The 20817-nt window shown below is 44.7% G+C and overlaps 1 protein-coding gene across 2 annotated transcripts in view; it reads right to left on the reverse strand.

The window, feature by feature from the left end:
* Positions 1 to 242: 242 nt before the first annotated feature.
* Positions 243 to 20817, reverse strand: part of SPAG6 (sperm associated antigen 6) — a 266300-nt gene continuing 245725 nt past the window's right edge. The window contains exons 10-11 of one of the 2 annotated variants that reach the window (XM_075316806.1): positions 3561 to 3706; positions 243 to 520 (exon numbers count right to left, since the gene is read on the reverse strand). In XM_075316806.1, the coding sequence (XP_075172921.1) occupies positions 451 to 520; positions 3561 to 3706 (216 nt within the window). In that variant the 3' untranslated portion in view covers positions 243 to 450. The remainder of the gene's footprint in view (positions 521 to 3560; positions 3707 to 20817) is intronic. The other variant, XM_075316807.1, reaches the window with a different exon arrangement.

The following is a 20817-nucleotide window of genomic DNA, read 5'->3' on the forward strand; positions in this document are numbered from 1 at the left end:
CATTTAAAAATCTAATTTAAACAATAGGTCAATTCTTGATGACACATTCCCTTTAACTTGTACTGCCAAAGTAATTTACTAATAGCACAAGGTGTACTTCAGAGATACAGATTTTTACACCAGAAATAGAGGGTGGATTTTTGACGCATTTATTGACACTGAATAATGAATAATACTCTTATTTTCTTATTAATCTCAATTGCTTTCATAAAAAGAAAAAGTGCCTGTAAAAAATAAGCTCTTTTAAAATGTTATTTTTGTTGTTTTGTTTTTTTTACGACCACTTTTGAGTGGATTACAAACATACAACTTTCAGACAACACTCCGTTAAGATGGGTAGTACGTCTTTAATTTCTGTTTACAGCGTAGTATAAAATATTTATAGTGCTCCAAACAGATAGATTTTCAATGCCGGTAATAAAATAGAGCATTTAAATATAAATAGCAAGCTCATGAAATCACCGGCTGGTAATGATCCACCCTCTCCAGCAGCGTCTGGGAATATCCAGGAGAGTAATATCTGAAATATAAACAGGGAAAATAAATGCATAAAACGAAGAGGATGAAGAGTCAATTGAGGCACAATTTACTGAAGAAGCTGAACTTTGCCAAATCATAATACAGTATATATAATTTTACAACATTAGTGCAGGTTGCACATAGAATGATAGGGTGTGCATGGCACTTTCACTACCTTTTCATTCCTGGTAGGTTAGCGTCAGAACGTGGTCACCGTCCCCTAAGTCCTCCCTATTTTGTGAAGACGGGGAACCTATACAGGGCTGCTTCTATGGCAAGTGCTTTATGCTGACTAATATGTTAGATTTGGGGCGGAACACACTTAAACAGGGTCACAGAATACGACTTCAAAATGTATAGTGTAATAATAGCTGGAAAAAGTTGAAGGAGTTTTCTTCACAAGGTCAAACTTTCGGCAAACTGTGCATCTTGCCAAATCCTATTAATATAGTATTGTATATTAATATGCACCATGAGGATTTTTCTCTTCTAGCCAAGCACTGCACGAGCAGTGAGTTGACAAGTGACCACAAATATGCAAATTGCGTACCACTCAAACCAGCTAGCACATGCAAATCCTAACAGTGTGTATATTACACACTGTTAGTGTTTGACGAACTGCACTGCTTAAGGCCTCTGCCACACTCACGTGAAAATCACGCACGTGCCGCGAGACACGTATTTTCCATGCGTGTTGCGTGTAGGTAAGTACTTGTCTACGGTACGTGCGGGCCAACTGTCTTCTCCGTGTGCTATCTGCGATAACACACGGAGAACCGGTAATTTGCATACTTACGTGGTCCTTCCTGCTGTCCAGGGTACTGATCTTCGGTCTCCGGTCCTGCTGACTCCCCGCTGCTGCTGCTGCTGCCGTCTGCAGTGAAGTGAATATTAAATGAGCATAATGAGTGGCGGTCGGCAGCAAGTGACAGCAGCAGCAGAGACCGCAGGGATGGAGAAGGTGAGTAAAGATTTATTTTTTTTCTCTGACACGTGAGTTTTCTTCGGCCCGTGTCACACGGGACCACATCCACACTACATCCGTGTGGTACGGGTGGGGGCTGTGTGACACCCGTGCTGCCAGAGATAAACGGACATGTCAGCGTGTTTGAAAACGCACACATGTACAAACGGACACGGACACACGTTCCATGTGGTTTTACGTGTGTGTGCCTGCTACCGTAGGGTAGCATTGGTGTACATGTCTCCTTGCCACCGGTACGTGCAAAAACGTACCAAACACGTACCGGCGGCACGGATGTGTGTCGGAGGCCTAATGAAGGTTTCCCCTGGGGCAGACTAGTGTTATACAGAGTAAAGATGAAAGAATAAATTTGCAAGACCATGGTCCAGTGGTAAGACCACCAGCACCCTGTGGCTGCCGGGAGGAGCCCTGAGAATCGTCTCCTACCTGCCAGCAATCGCGGCTCCTGTTTTAATTAGCGGGCTTGTCGTCTCGCCAGTTTGGTTAATCACAAAGATAGAGGTGGATGTTGTCAGATAGGAGGCAGTTCACAAGGATCCCATCAAGTGGCCACGAAAAACTGATGTGTCGAATGGACCTCAGTCATGCAAATCGATTTGATCATATCCAATTGCAAAGTGGTAGAACTGCAGATCAGCAGGGCACAGTGCATCAATGCGGCTTAGGGGTACTTTGCACGCTGCGACATCGCTAGCCGATTGTAGCGATGCCGAGCGCGATAGTCCCCGCCCCCGTCACAGATACGATCTCTTGTGATAGCTGCCGTAGCCAACATTATCGATACGGCAGCTTCACACGCACTTACCTGCTCTGCGACGTCGCTCTGACCGGTGACCCGCCTCCTTCCTAAGGGGGCGGGTCGTGCGGCGTCACAGCGATGTCACACGGCAGGTGGCCAATAGAAGCGGAGGGGCGGAGATGAGCGGGACGTAAACATCCCGCCCGCCTCCTTCCTCATTGCAGGCGGGACGCAGGTAGGAGATATTCCTTGCACCTGCGGCTTCATGCACAGCGATGTGTGCTGCCTCAGGAACGAGGAACAACTTCGTATCTGTCGCTGCAGTGAAATTATGGAAATGACCGACACTACACAGATCACCGATTTACGAGGCTTTTGCGATCGTTTATCGGTGCATCTAGGCTTTACACGTTGCGACGTCGTTACTGACGCCAGATGTGCGTCACTTTCGATTTGACCCCGACATCTTCTGTATCATGACTTAAGCCCCCTTTACACACTGAGACTTTCTAGCGATCCCACCAGCGATCCGACCTGGCAGGGATCGTTGATGCGTCGCTACATGGTCGCTGGTGAGCTGTCAATCAGGCAGATCTCACCAGCAACCAGCCACCAGCGACTCGTGTAATGATGCTGCGCTTGGTAACCAGGGTAAATATCGGGTAACCAAGCAAAGCGCTTTGCTTGGTTACCCGATATTTACCCTGGTTACCAGCGTACACCGCTTACAGGCTGCCACCGCTGGCTCCCTGTACATGTAGCTAGGGTATACATCAAGTTACTAAGCAAAGCGCTTTGCTTAGTTACCCGATATTTACCCTTGCTACGTGTGCAGGGAGCTAGTGCTGGCAGCCTGTAAGCGGCGGATGCTGGTAACCAGGGTAAATATCGGGTAACCAAGCAAAGCGCTTTGCTTAGTTACCCGATATTTACCCTGGTTACCAGCGTACACCGCTTACACAGAGTCGGTGCTCGTTGGACCCCACTGTCAAACACAACGATGCTTTCTGCGCAGCGGGAAACAAAGGACCAAAAAATGTTCCTGAGAGATGTGTGGCGATCAGCGACCTCACAGCTGGGGCCAGGTCGCTGATGCGTGTCACACACTGCAATGTCGCTGGGGAGGTCGCTATTACGTCACAAAGCCGTTGACGTTACAGCCATATCGCTAGCGATGTTTCAGTGTGTAAAGGGGCCTTTATTCTGCCTCTTTACAAGCGTGTAACGTCATTTACATTCTTGGCTGACATATCTGCCATAGCGCGGCTCTGCCCATGCACAACGATGAACGCTTCCAAGAATTCAGTGTTTCCTTACTTGACAATCTCCTCGGGGTAACAATTATTGATAGTGTTGATGTATTCCTGGAGAGGGGAGCCAGGATCTGTGGAGATCTCTTGAATCTTCTTAAGCCCGCCACTTGTTACAAAGAGCCGCCTTGCTTTGCTGTCGTGCGGAAGAACCTGTAAATGAAAAGCACAAAATCGTAACATTACCGGCAGGTGCTATCTTGGTTCTAATTTCAGGGTGTCATTGCATACCGAACTGGATTAGAGACGGAAAATGTCAACACATTTACAAACATCTCAATACATTTCTGAATGATGGGAACTGAGACCCCCGAGGCTTTATGGTTCAGAGACATGAATATCCAGCAAAATAACTAGAGACGAATGCCAATGTGGAACGAGCCGTAATAAAAGTGCCGGCAATGTCATCACATCAAAACAGCTGCGGAGAGCTCACCCAGGTATCATGTCATGTTGTGTAGGCCACATTGTGAGGGAGGTACAGGATGGAGACCATGCAGATGAAAGGCAGCAGGAGCGGGAGCGCAGACATGAGGAATCCGCTGAACAAAAGCAGGAAGAAAAAATAAAACCTCAGAAAGTGAAAAGGAAAAAGTGAGCAAGAAAGGATGCAAGTGATACAGCTGCAGAAACGAGAGTAGCGTGTGTACAGATTATGAGAATTCACATAGGACATAAAGAGACAGAGGCAAAAGAAGGTTGAGATAAGAAACAGAAAACTGTGTATATGTGATAATGCCCCTACAGTGTATATGTGATAATGCCCCTACAGTGTATATGTGATAATGCCCCTACAGTGTATATGTGATAATGACCCTACAGTGTATATGTGATAATGCCCCTACAGTGTATATGTGATAATGCCCCTACTGTGTATATGTGATAATGCCCCTACTGTGTATATGTGATAATGCCCCTACTGTGTATATGTGATAATGCCCCTACTGTGTATATGTGATAATGCTCCTACTTATAGGAACATTAAAGATCACTAAGCAATTGTGTGACCATACAAAAGCCTAAAGTGCAGGTTGACTGCATTTTTACAAGTCAAGTGCTGCTGCAGAACCTCTTAGAAAAGTAAGATGAGGATTACAGAACAGAAAACCGGGGAGGCAGCACTGCTTGGGAATAGCATGCAAACAATTAAAAGTGAAAATTCACATATTATTTCAACTGTACTATAATGCAAAATGAGATTTTTAGCAAATAATTGATCAATTTTTTGAGCCGCCCCTGCCACGTCGCTGCAAATCTCGATGGGGGGGTCCTACTCTATATTTGATATTTACATTGTGCCATGCGGCCTCCTAAATTCATTAAAAGCAGAACCATATTGAAGCAACAAAATATTGTTTACTGGTCCGGTGGCTGGCTCCCACCATGCCATGCACGCCTGGTTTGGTTTGAAAATTCCTTATGCTTCTATCAGAATTATATATTGTTTGCTGTTCACATTCAACCACTTCCCCCTTGTCCACAGACTTTGTTAATTAAGCACCTTATACGTGGGCCTGCTCCGCCTTCAATCATGGACCCTGGTCTGGCACTTTGAGGGTCAGTTCTGACATTGTCCCGGCGTGTGTGGCGTTGTTGGCACATGCTGTTACCTGGATTGCCTTCATTCGCAGTTGCCTTTCCTTGAGAACATGGAAGCGGTTTGTGAAATGTTACAGGTATATGTGTTGCTTCAATATGGTTCTGCTTTTAATGAATTTAGGAGGCTGCATGGCACAATGTAAATATTAAATATAGAGTAGGCAGTCACGTGGCCGGGGCGGCTCAAAAAATGTATCAATTATTTGCTAAAAATCTCATTTTGCATTATCGTACATTCCAAAGCAGTGCTGGCTTCCCCCTTTTCTGAGGATTATAGAACACTACTAATTGAAATGAATACGCTCATGCTTTTCAGAAAATTAGGTCCACAGGATCTGAAGAGTATATAATGATGTCCTGCAGCTTCTGCAACACAGACTTGTATAGCATAGACTGAAGATGAAGAAGAACTTCTTCTATGAGGGAGCACTACATGTGAGAACATCGGTGCCCGACACAGGATAACAAGCTGCAAACAAATTCCAGAATCACGTTTTTACAAAGTATGGTAATGTGTCTGTGCACCTAGACTACAGTATACATCAGAGGCTTTTCCCCGACTGTTTAGTTTCAATAGGCTAACATTCAATAAACGGCGGCTGACAGTGTTTAACTGTATAGGAGAGTGCAGCAGACCTATGCCATGGAGTAGACGTTTCCTTGCGGTAAAAAACTGCACCAAAACCGCAACCAAATCCGCATGCGGTTTTAGTGCGGTTTGCCGCAGATTTGTTGTGGATTTACCGCGGATTGTCCGCAGGTTGGTCTCTACAGATTTTTACCATTATCTATGGCAAAAAACGCAGGTACCTGCGGAAAAGAAGCGACATGCTCATTAATTTTGCAGCGGAAAATCCGCGGGTATAAAAAAACGCAGTGTGAGCACAGCATTTTTTCAAACCCACAGGTTTTGCTGGGGAATTGACTGCAGCAATGTTAGACACATTTTCTGCAGCAAATCCGTGGCAAACACCGCAGTATATCCGCAGCGTGCGCACAGGGCCTTTGATGTCTATATTCAAAGTGGATTTATCAAGCTAAATGTGCCAAAATCCTGGCTTAACTTGAGCCAAACAAAACGTCTTCTAAGCCTTGTATCACATCTATTATGGCTGACACTTTCCGACATGCTCAACAAGGGGTCATGGCCAAGTTGAAAAGATGACAGCTTATGTGCGAAAGAGATGTACCCTAAAATGAGAACGTCCTCCCAGGTGTACAAAAATGTGCATAATTATTGCCATACATTATTCCAAATAATAGGTGGTGTAAACCTAGGATACAGGCTGAGGCTGAGTTTACGTGTCCTGTAATCTTTCATTAGAATGGATCCAACAACAATCTGTTGGTAAAAAAGTTCTGCAAACAAAACCTTTTTGTCCGCTGTTAAATACCTGATTTTTGCCGAATCCTCTTTTTTTTAACATTGGAGTCTATGGAAAACGGATCAGTTATGCTATTTAGCCGTCCATTTTTCTTTACAGGATCAGATTTTAAATGGAAGATAAATAGCAATCCGTTAAAGGATCCATTCTGCATTGACTTCCATGTTAAAAAAAACAAAACAGATCCGGCAGAAATCAGGGATTTGACAATGGACAAAAAAAAATGTTTTTACACAACTTTTTTGCCAAAGGATCTCTGCAGGATTTGTTCTAATGGATGATTACAGGACATGTGAACTCAACCTAAACCTACACCTAATTAATCAAACAGCATAAATCACTGACTCAGGCAGACCAGCTCCATTTCTTTTGCTAGGAGGTGAGCTGCAGTTCCTGGCAGCAGCCACTACACAATGAGTGGCACTACATGTTGCAGCTCTGTTTAATGTGTTTACATCTGGCAGCTGCAGAAGTACAAAGCGTATTGGTGGGGTTCTGGGTGGTAGGGGTACTTTGCACGCTGCGACATCGCTAGCCGACTGTAGCGATGCTGAGCGCGATTAGTCCCCGCCGCCGTCGCAGATGCGATATCTTGTGATAGCTGCCGTAGAGAACATCATTGCTACGGCAGCTTCACATGCACTTACCTGCCCTGCGACGTCGGTCTGGCCGGTGATCCGCCTCCTACCTAAGGGTGCAGGTCGTGCAGCGTCACAGCGACGTCACACGGCAGGCGGCCAATAGAAGCAGAGGGGCGGAGATGAGCGGGACGTAAACGGACGTAAACATCCCGCTCACCTCCTTCCTTCCGCATAGCCGGTGGAGGCAGGTAAGGAGATGTTCCTCGCTCCTGCGGCTTCATACACAGTGATGTGTGCTGCTGCAGGAACGAGGAACAACATCGTACCTGTCGCTGCAGCGAAATTATGGAAATGACCGACGCTACACAGATCACCGATTTACGACACTTTTGCGATCGTTTATCGGTGCTTCTAGGCTTTACACATTGCGATGTCGTTACTGGCGCCGGATGTTCGTCACTTTCAATTTGACCCCGACGACATCGCAGTAGCGATGTCGCAACGTGCAAAGTACCCCTTAGACCCTCCACTGATCTGATTCTCATGCCCTCATACATCATCAATATGTTATGCCTGGACAATTCGTTTTAAGCTTGCACTGTCTAAAAGTCAGTCTAATCAGCCACTGTTTTTTTATGCGTTTTGGCACTTTCTTTTTTTATTTATGGTATTTTTTTTTCTTGTTTTTCACAGGACTTGAAATATGGCAAAAAAAAAGTAAAAAAGTTATGAAAATTGTTTAAAACGCTAAAAAAAAGTTAGTGTTAGGAAGATCATAAAAATAGAGGTTGTAGTTTTGGAAAACAGACCCTTGTGTGTAATAATGCGAGGTGGATTGTCGGCTGCGGCCAGGACGGTGGTGTCTTTTTCTCTGTGTCTTTCCTAACTGCTTAGACTGGATTTCATTATTCATGCGGTTTATCTGCGGCCCTGGTCAGAGGGATCTACCAGAATCACTGTTATGTAAAGCAGACAAGGCAGAGTAGCTAGAGCTTAAATAGAAGCATTTACATGCAGGCATTTAGGGAAAATGTCCATAACAATTGAATCATTTTCCACAGCTGAGGTCACGCAATTTTCTGTTGAAATTGGACAGCAGGTTCTGGCAGTGAAGCAGAGGCCGTAGCGCTGTCAGGCTGAACACTGAGCAGGAGCATAGAAGGTTTATTTGTGGCTGAACACAGCACTAACATGCACAGAGCTGTGGTGCTGCCGCGCACTCACGCAACTTATCATTAGTATCCTGTGTCACATAGTGGCCACGTAGTCCTCTAGGCCTAAGGTCTAATTCACTCTTCTATTTTCTTTTCACATTTTCTGTTTGCCTTTTTCATCATTAGAATACTAACCAATTGTAGCATCAAGGCTGTTCACAAAAAAAAAAAAGCAGACATGACATGTGTATAATCTATCACAAATCAAGCATGCCCGCTCAAATTTACAGGACCATGAAAAATCTCGGTGGCTCTGATGCCATACGTGAGCTACCCGAGTACTGTTTCTTTTTTGTTTATTGGGTAGGAGAAGTTTAGTTTTTTATTTTTTTACATACATGGTAAAAATGGGCCCACACAAAAAAAAAATAGGGATGTCTGAATGAGGCCTAATCTGGGGCAACACGGAGGCTCAATGGGCAGCATTATTAATTTACAGCAATGGGGTCCTGGGTTAAAATCCCACCAAGGAGAACATCTGCAAGGAGTTTGTATGTTCTCCCTGTGTTTGTGTGGATTTACTCCAGGTCCTCTGGTTTCCTCCCACACTCCAAGACATTACTGATAGGGAATATAGATTGTGAGCCCCAATGGGGACAGTGATTATGCCGCTACAGAATATGCTATATAAACACGTAAAATAAATAATATGGTTCCCGGTTGCACAAATGCACATGGTGATGCCATCAGTGACTTACTGCATTACTGTTGGACAAACTTAAAAGGAGTTTTTCACATTCAAAAAGTGGTCCCCAAAAGCTTTTCTACTTGTAAAATAACGAATATAGCGAGTGCTCCCTAGCTGAGCTCAGTGATTGGCTGCAGTGTTGATATGCGCTATAGTCGTGATGTCACCGCTGCAGCCCAACACAGAGATCGGAACAACAGCAAAGCGCTGGCGGTAGACCTGGAAGTTTGTTATTTTACATGGTGAAACGTTACCCCTGCTAGTAACTGTCTGCGGATGAGTCTTTCCCTTTTAGTAAAGGCTAGATATCCTAAACTGTCCATACACATGAGATTACTGTTGGCTGGATTGTTAACAACTATCATTCCTGACTGCCCTGAACAGAGCCATGCTCGTCTTTTTTTAGCGTTCATGTGGTTTTAACAAGAAGAGAGGAGAAAGCCACTGCCAGGCACCTTTGTCAGCGACGTATCTCAGGATCAGATTCGAAACTCTAGCTACCCAAACCTTCTCTCCTCCGGCATCATCAGTAGGGTGAGAGTAGGTAGACCCATACATCAGATGGTGTTCTGGTCCTGCCGAAATCGAACGGTTCAGCCAACTTTCATCTATTGTGTATGGGAGCCTTAAAGAGGACCCTGCTACCAGGTTAAAAGTGGACTGATTTACCTTTTCTATTCCCACTACTCCCATGAGTATTCTCATTTGTTTGTGTTTGATTTTTTTTTGGTTGTTTTTTTTTGTGTGTGTGTGTTTTTTGTTTTTTTTTTTTAAATTTGCCATGCGCTCCCAGAGATACAGGCTTTCTTTATTTAGTGCTAATTTGGTGTTTACAATGGGGCGTGGCTCACAGGTAATAATGTGGAGCAGATTAAAGACATGCCCCAGAGGATCTGAGAGCCACGCCCCCTTGGAATGGCTACAAAATATAGTGCTAAATATAAAGATCCATATTTCAGGAACCATATGGCGCCTCAAAAAAAAAAAAAAAAGGTCAGGGTAACATGAATAATATAAGAGCACAAACTGGCCACTTTAGATCTGGAGACAGGTCCTCATTAAGTTGTGTTGTGGTGTTTAATGGGCAGCAGTGACCTCTAGGGGAGCTACGTTCAATAGGTGGTGCAAGAAAGCAGCTTTCTTTCCCCTAGGACAGCTAACTTGCATACCTAGAAGGCTCCCATACCTTAGGTGGTGGAGAAACAGTACCCCCCTCAGACTGCTGTACAGGTGCATGGACCCCCTTGCTGTTCCTGGACCTGTGAGTTTTCTGGTTTAAAAAAAGGTCTATAATCCAGGATTCTCTGTTAGTGGAGTAAATGAGTTCTTCTTGGCTATCCCTGCTCTTTTATTATTATATATTATTATATTAATGTGTATTTTTATTCTGTATCTACAATTCCCACCAAAGAACAGCTTTGACAAGACATCTTCACCTGCTCCTCGGAGACCCAATCTAAGATTAAATCTGAGTTCATGGCTATTTTGTGCACATTCAGCGCCAACAATAAAACATTTTTACTGTATGTGACTTATCTTCCATCATTTATGGTTAGCACTTGTGTGGAAATCTTAAGTGGCCACTCAAACACCAGGAAATTCATTTTGATTATAAAGTCAGCGGGCTTACAAGGGTACCTGTCACTCACATTCAGCGGAGGCAATGAATTCCTCAGCTGCATTCTAGTGAATTGAAGGTCAGCCCTCAAAATTGCTGCCATGTCTTGTGTAACCAGCAGTTTCATTCATGGTCATAATAATGATCTTTAGCTGCATTAAATCACAGATTTAACTCTATATAACATCGCAGAGCCGCTGCCAAATCTACTGAGAGAGAGCGGGGAAGAGAGAGCAGAGAAAGGAAGCAAGAGAAAAGGAGTGCGATAGAGAATAAGCACAGAAAGCGGGAGTGCAAGACAAAACACAGAAAGACAAAGAGATATAGAAAGAAAGCGAGAGCGCAAGAGAAAAGGAGAGCGACAGAGAGAACGACAGACAAAGCGAGAGTGCAAGACAAAACACAGAGAGAGAGAGATAGAAAGAAAGCGAGAGCACAAAAGAAAAGGAGTGCGACAGAGAGAACAACAGACAGAAAGCGAGAATGCAAGACAAAACAGAGAGAAAGAAAGCGAGAGCACAAGAGAAAAGGAGTGCGACAGAGAGAACAACAGACAGAAAGCGAGAATGCAAGACAAAACAGAGAGAAAGAAAGCGAGAGCGCAAGAGAAAAGGAGTGCGACAGGGAGAACGACAGACAAAGCGAGAGTGCAAGACAAAACACAGAGAGAGAGAGATAGAAAGAAAGCGAGAGCACAAGAGAAAAGGAGTGCGTCAGGGAGAACAACAGACAGAAAGCGAGAATGCAAGACAAAACAGAGAGAAAGAAAGCGAGAGCGCAAGAGAAAAGGAGTGCGACAGAGAGAACGACAGACAAAGCGAGAGTGCAAGACAAAACACAGAGAGAGAGATAGAAAGAAAGCGAGAGCACAAGAGAAAAGGAGTGTGACAGAGAGAACAACAGACAGAAAGCGAGAATGCAAGACAAAACAGAGAGAAAGAAAGCGAGAGCGCAAGAGAAAAGGAGTGCGACAGAGAATAAGCACAGAAAGCAGGAGTGCAAGACAAAACACAGAAAGACAAAGATATAGAAAGAAAGCGAGAGCGCAAGAGAAAAGGAGTGCGACAGAGAGAACAAACAGAAAGCGGGAGTGCAAGACAAAACACAGAAAGACAAAGAGATAGAAAGAAAGCGAAAGCGCAAGAGAAAAGGAGTGCGACAGAGAGAACAACAGTCAGAAAGCGAGAGTGCAAGACAAAACAGAGAGACAAAAAGATAGAAAGAAAGCGAGAGCGCAAACAGAAAAGGAGTGCAACAGAGAGAACAACAGACAGAAAGCGAGAGTGCATGACAAAAGAAAGAGAAAGACAAAAATATAGAAAGAAAGCGAGAGCGCAAAGAGAAAAGGAGTGCAACAAAGAGAACAAACACAGAAAGCGGGAGTGCAAGACAAAACATAGAAAGACAAAGACATATAGAAAGAAAGAACGCAAAGAGAAAAGGAGTGCGACAGAGAATGACAGACAGAAAGCGAGAGCGCAAGACAAAACACAGAGAGAAAGACAAAGAGAGAAAGCAAGAGAAAAGGAGTACGACAGAGAATGATAAAGAGACAGAAAGTGACAGCGCAAGACAAAACACAGAGGAAGACAGAGATAGAAAGCGCGAGCGTAAAGAGAAAAGGAGTGCGACAGAGAATGACAGACAGAAAGCGAGAGCGCAAGATAAAACACAGAGAGAAATACAAAGAGATAGAAAGAAAGCGACAGCGCAAAGAGAAAAGGAGTGTGACAGAGAGAACAACAGACAGAAAGCGAGAGTGCAAGACATAACAGACAGAAAGACAGAGAAATAAAGAGAGAGCGCAAGAGAAAAGGAGTGCAATAGAGAGAACGACAGAGACAGAAAGAAAATAAGAAAAAAGGAGTGTGACAGAGAGAACGACAAAGAGACAGAAAACAAGAGAAAAGGAGTGCGACATAGAACAGCAAAGAGACAAAGAAAGCAAGACAAAAAGGAGCGCAACAGAGAACGACAGAGACAGAAAGTAAGAGAAAAGGAATGCGACAGAGAGAACGACAGGGACAGAAAGAGAGTGCAAGATAAAACAAAGAGAAAAAGAAAGTGAGATTGCAAAAGAGGAGTGCAACAGAGAAAGACAAAGACAGTGAGAGCGCAAGAGAGACTGACAGAAAGACAGATTTAGAAAACGAATGCGCAAAAGAAGAGTGTGACAGACAGAAAACGAGAGCGCAAAATATGAGTGCGACAGAAAATGTGAGCGCAAGAGAGAAATGAAACAGAGGCAAAGATAGAAATAATAATAGTGCAACTGAGGAGTGTGACAGAGATTAAAATATAGACAGAAAACAAGCGCAGAAGAGGAGTGTGACAAACAGTAAAAGAGAGAGCAAGAAAGAGAGAAAAGGTTTGAGTCCGAATGAGTTGGAGATAGAGGAAGAAAGATGAAGAGAAGATAGAGAGAAAGAAGGAAAGAAAGCAAAAGTGACGATATACAAGAGAGAGACAAAGATAGTCAGAGACATAGAGAGAAAGGGACATGGAGAGAAAGAAACCAAGAGAGCAAGAGAGATGGGGGGAAAAGAGAGACAAAGAAATATGATAGACAAAGGGAAACAAAGCACAAAAGAGGCTGTGTGAGAGAAGAAAGACAAAGAGAGGTGGAGAGAGAAAGAACAAGAGAAAGATATTAAGAGAGCAAAAGAGAAGGCATCTGCGATAGAGAGGTAGAGAGAAATTGAGTGAGCACAAGAGACAAGGCGTGCAAGAGAACAAAAGGAGTGGGATGAAACAAGGAGAGTGTAAGAGAAGGTGTGAGAGAGAGAGGGAAAGAGACAGACAAACTACAACGAAGACAGTGAGAGAGAAAGAAAGTGGCAGAAAGGAAGAGAATACGAGAAAGCGAAAGAGAGAGCAACAGTTTATACCATATATTATACAGTCTGCATCTAGACTTAGAGCGGCAATATAACTGTAACCAGTGATGATGGATCATGGGAATAACCCTCACATATAAGTGGTGAGCACAATGTCCTCTACCCCGGGGTCCTTCCTGCACATGGAGCCCCTTTTAGGGTGCGCTCACAGTAGAGCATGAAAAATTAATCTGATTTTTCATCCAAAAAAGGACGATTTTTTTTCTCACTTGTCATCCGTATGCAATCTGTTTTCTTTTCTCAGCAGTTATTATTAATGTACAATCACTTCCAGGCCCATTTACAGTGTTCTATGCTACAGAATGGTAATGTGTCCATAAAAAAAACAAAGCCACTACAGTAGTATGGTCCGTGTGGCATCTCATTTTTTTTCTCGCACCCATAGACTTGCATTGGGGAGTCTTGCGTGATTTATGTGTTTAATGGCAGCATGCGGAGATTTCTTTCTCAGGCCCGAATACAGCTGAGAAAAAAAAAAACAAAACACAGATCTCTATTACCTTATTGAATAACATGGGTCTGAGCACAATACCTTTTTTTCTTGCATTGCACCTGTCTGACTTATACACTAATTTGAGCGGACCCTTAGGCTGGATGCACACTGTGCGTTTTTGCAAAGTTTTTTTTTCTTGCAGATTTTTAGAAATCTGCAAGGATATCTTGCTGCCAGCAAAGTCTAAAGGCCACTTTACACACAGAGATAAATCTTTGGCAGATCTGTGGTTGCAGTGAAATTGTGGACAATCAGTGGCAGGTTTGTGGCTGTGTACAAATGGAACAATATGTCCATGATTTCACTGCAACCACAGATCTGCCAAAGATTTATCTCTGTGTGTGACAGGGCCTTAAGGCTATGTGCGCACTAGACCGTTTTACCCGCGGATTTACCAGTGGATTTGCCGCGGAAATTTCTTGAGAAAGATTAGAAATCTTTCTGCAGACATTTCCCAGCAAAACCTATGTGTTAAAAAAATAGCTGTGCGCACGCTGCGGATTTTTCTCAAGAAAATTTCTTGAGAAAATTTTCTCGAGAAACTTTCTTGAGAAAATGAGCATGTTCATTATTACCTGCGGAATACCTCGGAATTTCTATACTTGCATGTGTCAGGAACAACTGAAATCGCAGTAAAATCGCGGATAATCCGCGGTAAAAATGCATGCGTTTTTACCACGGATTTGGTGCGTTTTTTTCCCGCAGGTGCGGGAATCTTCAACTCCCAGAATGTCTCTCAAGAAAGTTTCTTGAGAAAAATGACATTTCTAGTGTGCACATAGCCTAAGAGAAATCTGTAGTGTAGTGCACACGTTCAAAATTTGCAGCAAATATTTGCAGCATGTCAAGTCTTTCTGCTTTTTTTTCCCTCTGTTTTCACCATTGAAAGTAATGAAAAATATGTATTAAAAAAAATGCATTTGAAAATGCCGCAAAAAAAACCCCTGCGGCAAACAGGTGCATTATTTCCGCAGTGTTTTTCCTGCCAGAATATGCAGATTTGGGTGCAGATTGTCTGCAATGTGTGAACACTGTCTTAGGCCCGTTTCACACGTCAGTGAAAAACAGTGACATTTTTCACTGGCGTGTAAAACACGCACATGTCCCTGCGTGTGCCATGATTCACGGCACACGTGGGTTGTCTAAGTGCAATCCGGGCTCCGTTCTCCGTGGCCCGTGATTGCACTTAGAGATTCACTCACCTGTGCCCGCTCCCGCTGTCCATGGTGCTGATCGCTCCCGCGGTGCAGCATCCGGCCGGCGCTGACCCCCGCAGCAGCTGCTTCCGGGTCGGCTGTGTCGCGCATAATGAATATGCGCGACAATAATGAGCCGGCTCAGAAGCAGCAGGGAGAACGGGCTGCAGAGGACATCGCTGGACGCCGGGTGAGTTAAAATGATTTTTATTTTAAAAGCACGTTTTTTTCTGGCACGTGTTTCACGGACCACACCACTGCGTGGTCCGTGGAACATCAGTGATGCCAGAAAAAAATGGACATGTCTCCGTGCGGCAATCACGCACACGCGGGTACGCCGCACGGAGACACGTGCAGTGAAAAATCACTGACGTGTGAGCCGGCCCATTCATTATAATGGGTCTGCGTATGTCAGTGATTCTGGTACGTTTAAAAAAAAGCACAAACGTACCAGAATCACTGACGTGTGAAAGGGGCCTTATTGTGAGAGAATCCGTATTAACTCGGTCACACACAGAGGCATAATATGGGCCCATAGGAGGATGTGACATACACCTCTGTACAGGAGACATAACATTATAGAAGGGATTCTTAGATCCCAAATAATTTTAACTTTAAATAATAAAAAATAAAAATCATCTTATGAAATTTGTCTCATTTACATTTCTATCTTGTAAAGCTAAGAGACAACCATAGGCTATGTGACCACGCTGCTTTATGTGCACATAAAAAAACAACATGTTTTGGCAGGAAAAACAACACTTTTTTTAATTGCATTTGCACGTTTTTTCATATGCGTTTTTCCATGCTTCTTTTAAGTCATGTCGATCGCGGGCGATCGCTGCCGGGTCTCCGGCTGATGTTACAGTTGGGACTCGGCTCTCTCTGCTTGGAGCGGTGCCTACACAGCTCACAGCAGTTTAACCCCCTGAAAGCTGTGATTAGTTCGATCAGAGCATTCAGAAGGCAGGGAGAGGTATCGCTTAGGCCACTTTCACATTGCGTTTTTACCAACGTTCATTGTTCCCGTCGGGACATCCGTCTGAATCCCCCTCCCCCGCAAAATGTGTTTACGACGCATACGCCGACGGCGCCATTGACTATAATGGAGCAGATGGAGTCAGCGTGTGCTCTGTCTTGCACCATTTTCGGGCATATACGTCTTCTGCAGGCGGACTCCCAGACGTAGTAGACTATGTTCGGGTGTCCGTCTGCAGGAAACGTATATGACACATTTTGCGGGGGTGGGGAGAGGGGGGATTGGACGGATGACCAGTGACCGTAGGTCAAAACGCAATGTGAAAGCGTCCCTGACGATTAGTTCCCTGGAATGTGATCACAGGGACCTGATCTCTGCCATAGTAACCCTGGGCCTTCACTATCATGACCCCGGGTTACTGAGCTAGAGAGCCTCACACACCATGCTGTATGCAGGGTGTGTGAGGTGAAGTATTGCGCTATACTCCCCTGTAATGATAAAGCATTGCAGAGGATTATAGAAAAGCAGAAAATAAACGCAGAAACAATTTACACGCTGCTTCTTTCTTTAGCAACAAAATCTGCACGGAAAAAAGAAGCAGTGTGTGCACAGCAAGTCACGATTCTCATAGAATTTGCTGGGACCTTTATTCCTTGCTTTTATTGATCAAAAGAAGTTAGGTAGAATGTAAAAAAAAAAACACCATGTGGGCACATAGCCATATGGCTCCAACTACCTCCGACATGGGTTGTCATCAATCGTTTCCAAAGTCCACACTGGCCGCTGTGCTGTATTTTGCGGTAATGTCGGAACATAGGATGTAGCGCTGTATAAGGCTGCTTTCACACATCCGTTTTTTGCTGAGCGGCACAATACGGCGCTTTGCAGAAAAAATGCAACCGTTTTTTTTTTGCTGCCGGTTGCGTTTTTTCCACATGGACTTGCATTAGCGCCGTATTGTGCCGCATGGCCTTGCGTTGCGTCCGTTTTTTTGCCGGATGCGGCATATTTAGCCCATGCGGCGGCCGGATGGAACGTTGCCTGGTATGTTTGTACGACGGATCCGGCGCGATTTACAATGCAAGCCTATGGACGTCGGATGCGGCGTCCTGTGGCAAAAACCGCATCCGTCCGCCGGATGCGGTTTTTTGCACTGTGCATACTTAGTATCAAGCCGCATCCGTCAAAAAACAGACGGGCCGCATGGAAAAATGTATGCAACGGATCGGTTTTTTTCGCCGCATTCGTTGCATAGGTTTTTGAGCTGGATTGAACCGCACTGCTAAAACCGGATGTGTCAAAGCAGCCTAACTAGACAAAACTTCCCATACAGCCTCTGAGAACCGAACAGGTCGCCTGTAAAAGCTCAAGAGGATTTTTTTTTTTTATAAGGTTTTAGAAGAGAATGGGTAAAATCGTTGTGTTTATGGTAACGTTTTGATCATTTATTTCTCTAATTCCTCCGTTTTCTTCCTCCTGGGCCTGCGGGCTGTGAAGCTTGACTTCAACATAACAAATTAAAGTCAGCAGAAGTTTATTAACCCATTGTTACGGTACATAAATTGCAGTTCCCCACCCACTCCCATAAACAATACCTATGATGGTGAAATACCCAGCGCTGCGCTCACTGACCCTTGTTACAAGAACATTATTCCAGCGCTCCGCGCTGTCAGCCATTGCTAACATCTTGCATCCGCACAGTTTTCCAACCTGTATTGGATTTTTCTCAGATTAGGACTCATTAATGTGCGCTGCTCCATCAGATGAACATTTGGCAGGATTATACTCGATGGGGTCTTTCGCATATCGGCAAATACATGATTTAATGACTTGGACATTGGTCAGAGAACATTAGGACAAGAACCAAAAAATGTCTCTTACTGTACTGTTACAGGAGGCTGTGTAATATCTGGAGAGAAACCAAAGTGCCAGACACAGTATATTGTGCTAGAGCTGGGAATAATATTCTGATGCCTCATTACTTCTGTTCCAAGTAGAAATTTCATTATTTTTTTGCCTTTTTGCAAATAAATCACTGGATGTTATTAAAAAGCATTTCCCCATTTTGGAAAGAGGGTTGGGAAAAACACGCAATGAAATTGTGGTCCACTTCTATTTCACTCTTTTCAGGATTGGAAGACAAAGGGTATGCTTTACTATTTTTGCCAGAACAGCGCCACTCTTGTCCATGGGCTTTGTCTGGTACTGCAGCTTTGCAACATTTACTAAATGAGGAAGAGATGCAAAGTGCAGATGTTTCAGGGGGGGGGGGGGGGGGGGGGGGAAACCCCGATTTGTAATCCTGCATAAGCCACGGAAGGAAACAGCTCTTGCAAAATTGATAGCTGCATAATTCATAACCTGGAGCCTATGGGAGATTTGTGCACCAGGCACTCGGGCCCTACTCCAGGCAGCAAAGCGTATCGGCTTTGCCTGTAGTGCTTCTGCAATCAGTTACTCCAGGGAAGGGCTTCTATTTTTCATTAAGTCCTACATGACCACCCTGCTAAGTTTTTCAGTGATACATCCTGATCTCCTGCATTACTGAATAACTAGGGATATTTGCAGTCGAGGCCAGAAAGCTGGGAGACAAATGCTTGTGGGAACATAAGACTTGCCGGGCTGGGTGTTAGTAGATCGCTCCCCTCTCCCTCCCTCCATGCCATACTGCGGCACAACGACTCACATTTTCCATCCCGGTCTAGTGGAGCTTTGTAATAACATGAGCTGGAAGGTGCAGGTCGAGGAAACCAAATTTTCACCACCTTTATGTATGGCCAACGATAAGGTGCGGAAATTAAATTGCCTGGTTTCAGAGTGGCTTTTGTCAAACTTATGATAATGTTTGACAAATTTATTTTATTGATTTTCAAGTCTTTTGAACCAAATGTTCTCACTCTTAGGGGTACTTTGCACACTACGACATCGCAAGCCGATTGTAGCGATGCCGAGCGAGATAGTCCCCGCCCCCGTCGCAGCAGCGATATCTTGTGATAGCTGCAGCAGCGAACACCATCGCTACGGCAGCTTCACACACACTTACCTGCCCTGCGACGTCGCTCTGGCCGGCGACCCACCTCCTTCCTAAGGGGGCGAGTCGTGCGGTGTCACAGCGACGTCACACGGCAGGCGGCCAATAGAAGCAGAGGGGCGGAGATGAGCGGGACGTAAACATCCCGCCCACCTCCTTCCTTCCTCATTGCAGCCGGAACGCAGATAAGGAGATGTTCCTCGCTCCTGCGGCTTCATACACAGCGATGTGTGCTGCCGCAGGAACGAGGAACAACATCGTACCTGTCGCTGCAGCGACATTATGAAAATGCCCGACACTACACCGATTTTACAATTTCGACACTTTTGCGCTCGTTAATCGTATTAAAAATGATTCACATACTCCGATGTCGACAACGACGCCGGATGTGCGTGACTTTCGATTTGACCCCACCGACATCGCAGCTGCGATGTCGTAGTGTGCAAAGTACCCCTTAGGGTTTGTTTGTGCAGATGACCCTATTTTTGCTCCAAGTGCTATCCATAAAAAAATTGGCTCATATTCACCCAATGTTATTTAGCGAGACTGTGCTGATCTGCATTTTTTTTTCTCAGCAGTATTCGGTATGCTGTTATTTGACTCTGAAATCAGTACAGTGCGAGGAAGAAGATCAGATGCCTTTTGGACCATTAGTATTACGTCCAATTTTTATGGATACATTAAACTCTGTACAACGCAGCTGAATAAAAAAGGATTGGACACGGACAGCACACGGATGACAAGTGAGAAGAAGTTGTCCCACTTTTCCGGATGAGAATGAGGCAGATTTTTTTTTTTTTTATAAACTCGCGTGACCCCAGCATGAATGTTCGTAATCATTGAACTGAAAAGGTGGATCAAACCTTTAAGGCTGGAAACACATCTATGCGAGTAAAATCGGTCCGAGTTGGCTGAAAAAAACTCGGCTGATTTTAGTTCACGTTAGGTCAGAGTGCAATGCAAGTGCGATGCTTTTTTTTTTTAATTTAATGACTTGCCTAGCGTATGTAATGCGTGTGTAATGCGTAGGGGATCCGTTTTTACTATGTCATCTGCCATTCAGCTCTGCTACATGGCTGCTGACAGCAGACACAGACAGCCATGTAGCAGAGCTGAATGGCAGATGACAGCAGACACAGACAGAGCCGCACGATCTGAATGAACTCGGGTGAACTTCACCCGACTTCATTGTCATGCCGCGGCTCTGTCTGTGTCGCGTCCTGATTAGCGGTCACCCGTGAAGGACTCACCGGTGCCCGCTAATCCCCTGAGTGACCGAATTGAGCAGCGCGATTAGCGCTGCCGTCACTCAGGTTACCCGCGGCCAGCTGGATCCTCCCCCTGTGACCGCAACTCACCTGTGACTTCATCGCTGTCACTCAAGTGACTTGCTGTCACTGTTGGAGGATCCAGCGGTGGCCGCGAGTAACCTCAGTGACATCAGCTGATCGCGATACTCACCTCAGTTGCTGCGTGGAGCTGATAGGAGCGGCGGTGTCTTCTGCAGCTCCTGTCACCTTCATGTAGCAGAGCTGAGAGCATCGAGGGACCTCTGTGGATTACGTCGGACAAGGATGGGTTTT

This window comes from Anomaloglossus baeobatrachus, chromosome 6 (genome assembly GCF_048569485.1).
Source record: "Anomaloglossus baeobatrachus isolate aAnoBae1 chromosome 6, aAnoBae1.hap1, whole genome shotgun sequence".
NCBI lineage: Eukaryota > Metazoa > Chordata > Amphibia > Anura > Aromobatidae > Anomaloglossus > Anomaloglossus baeobatrachus.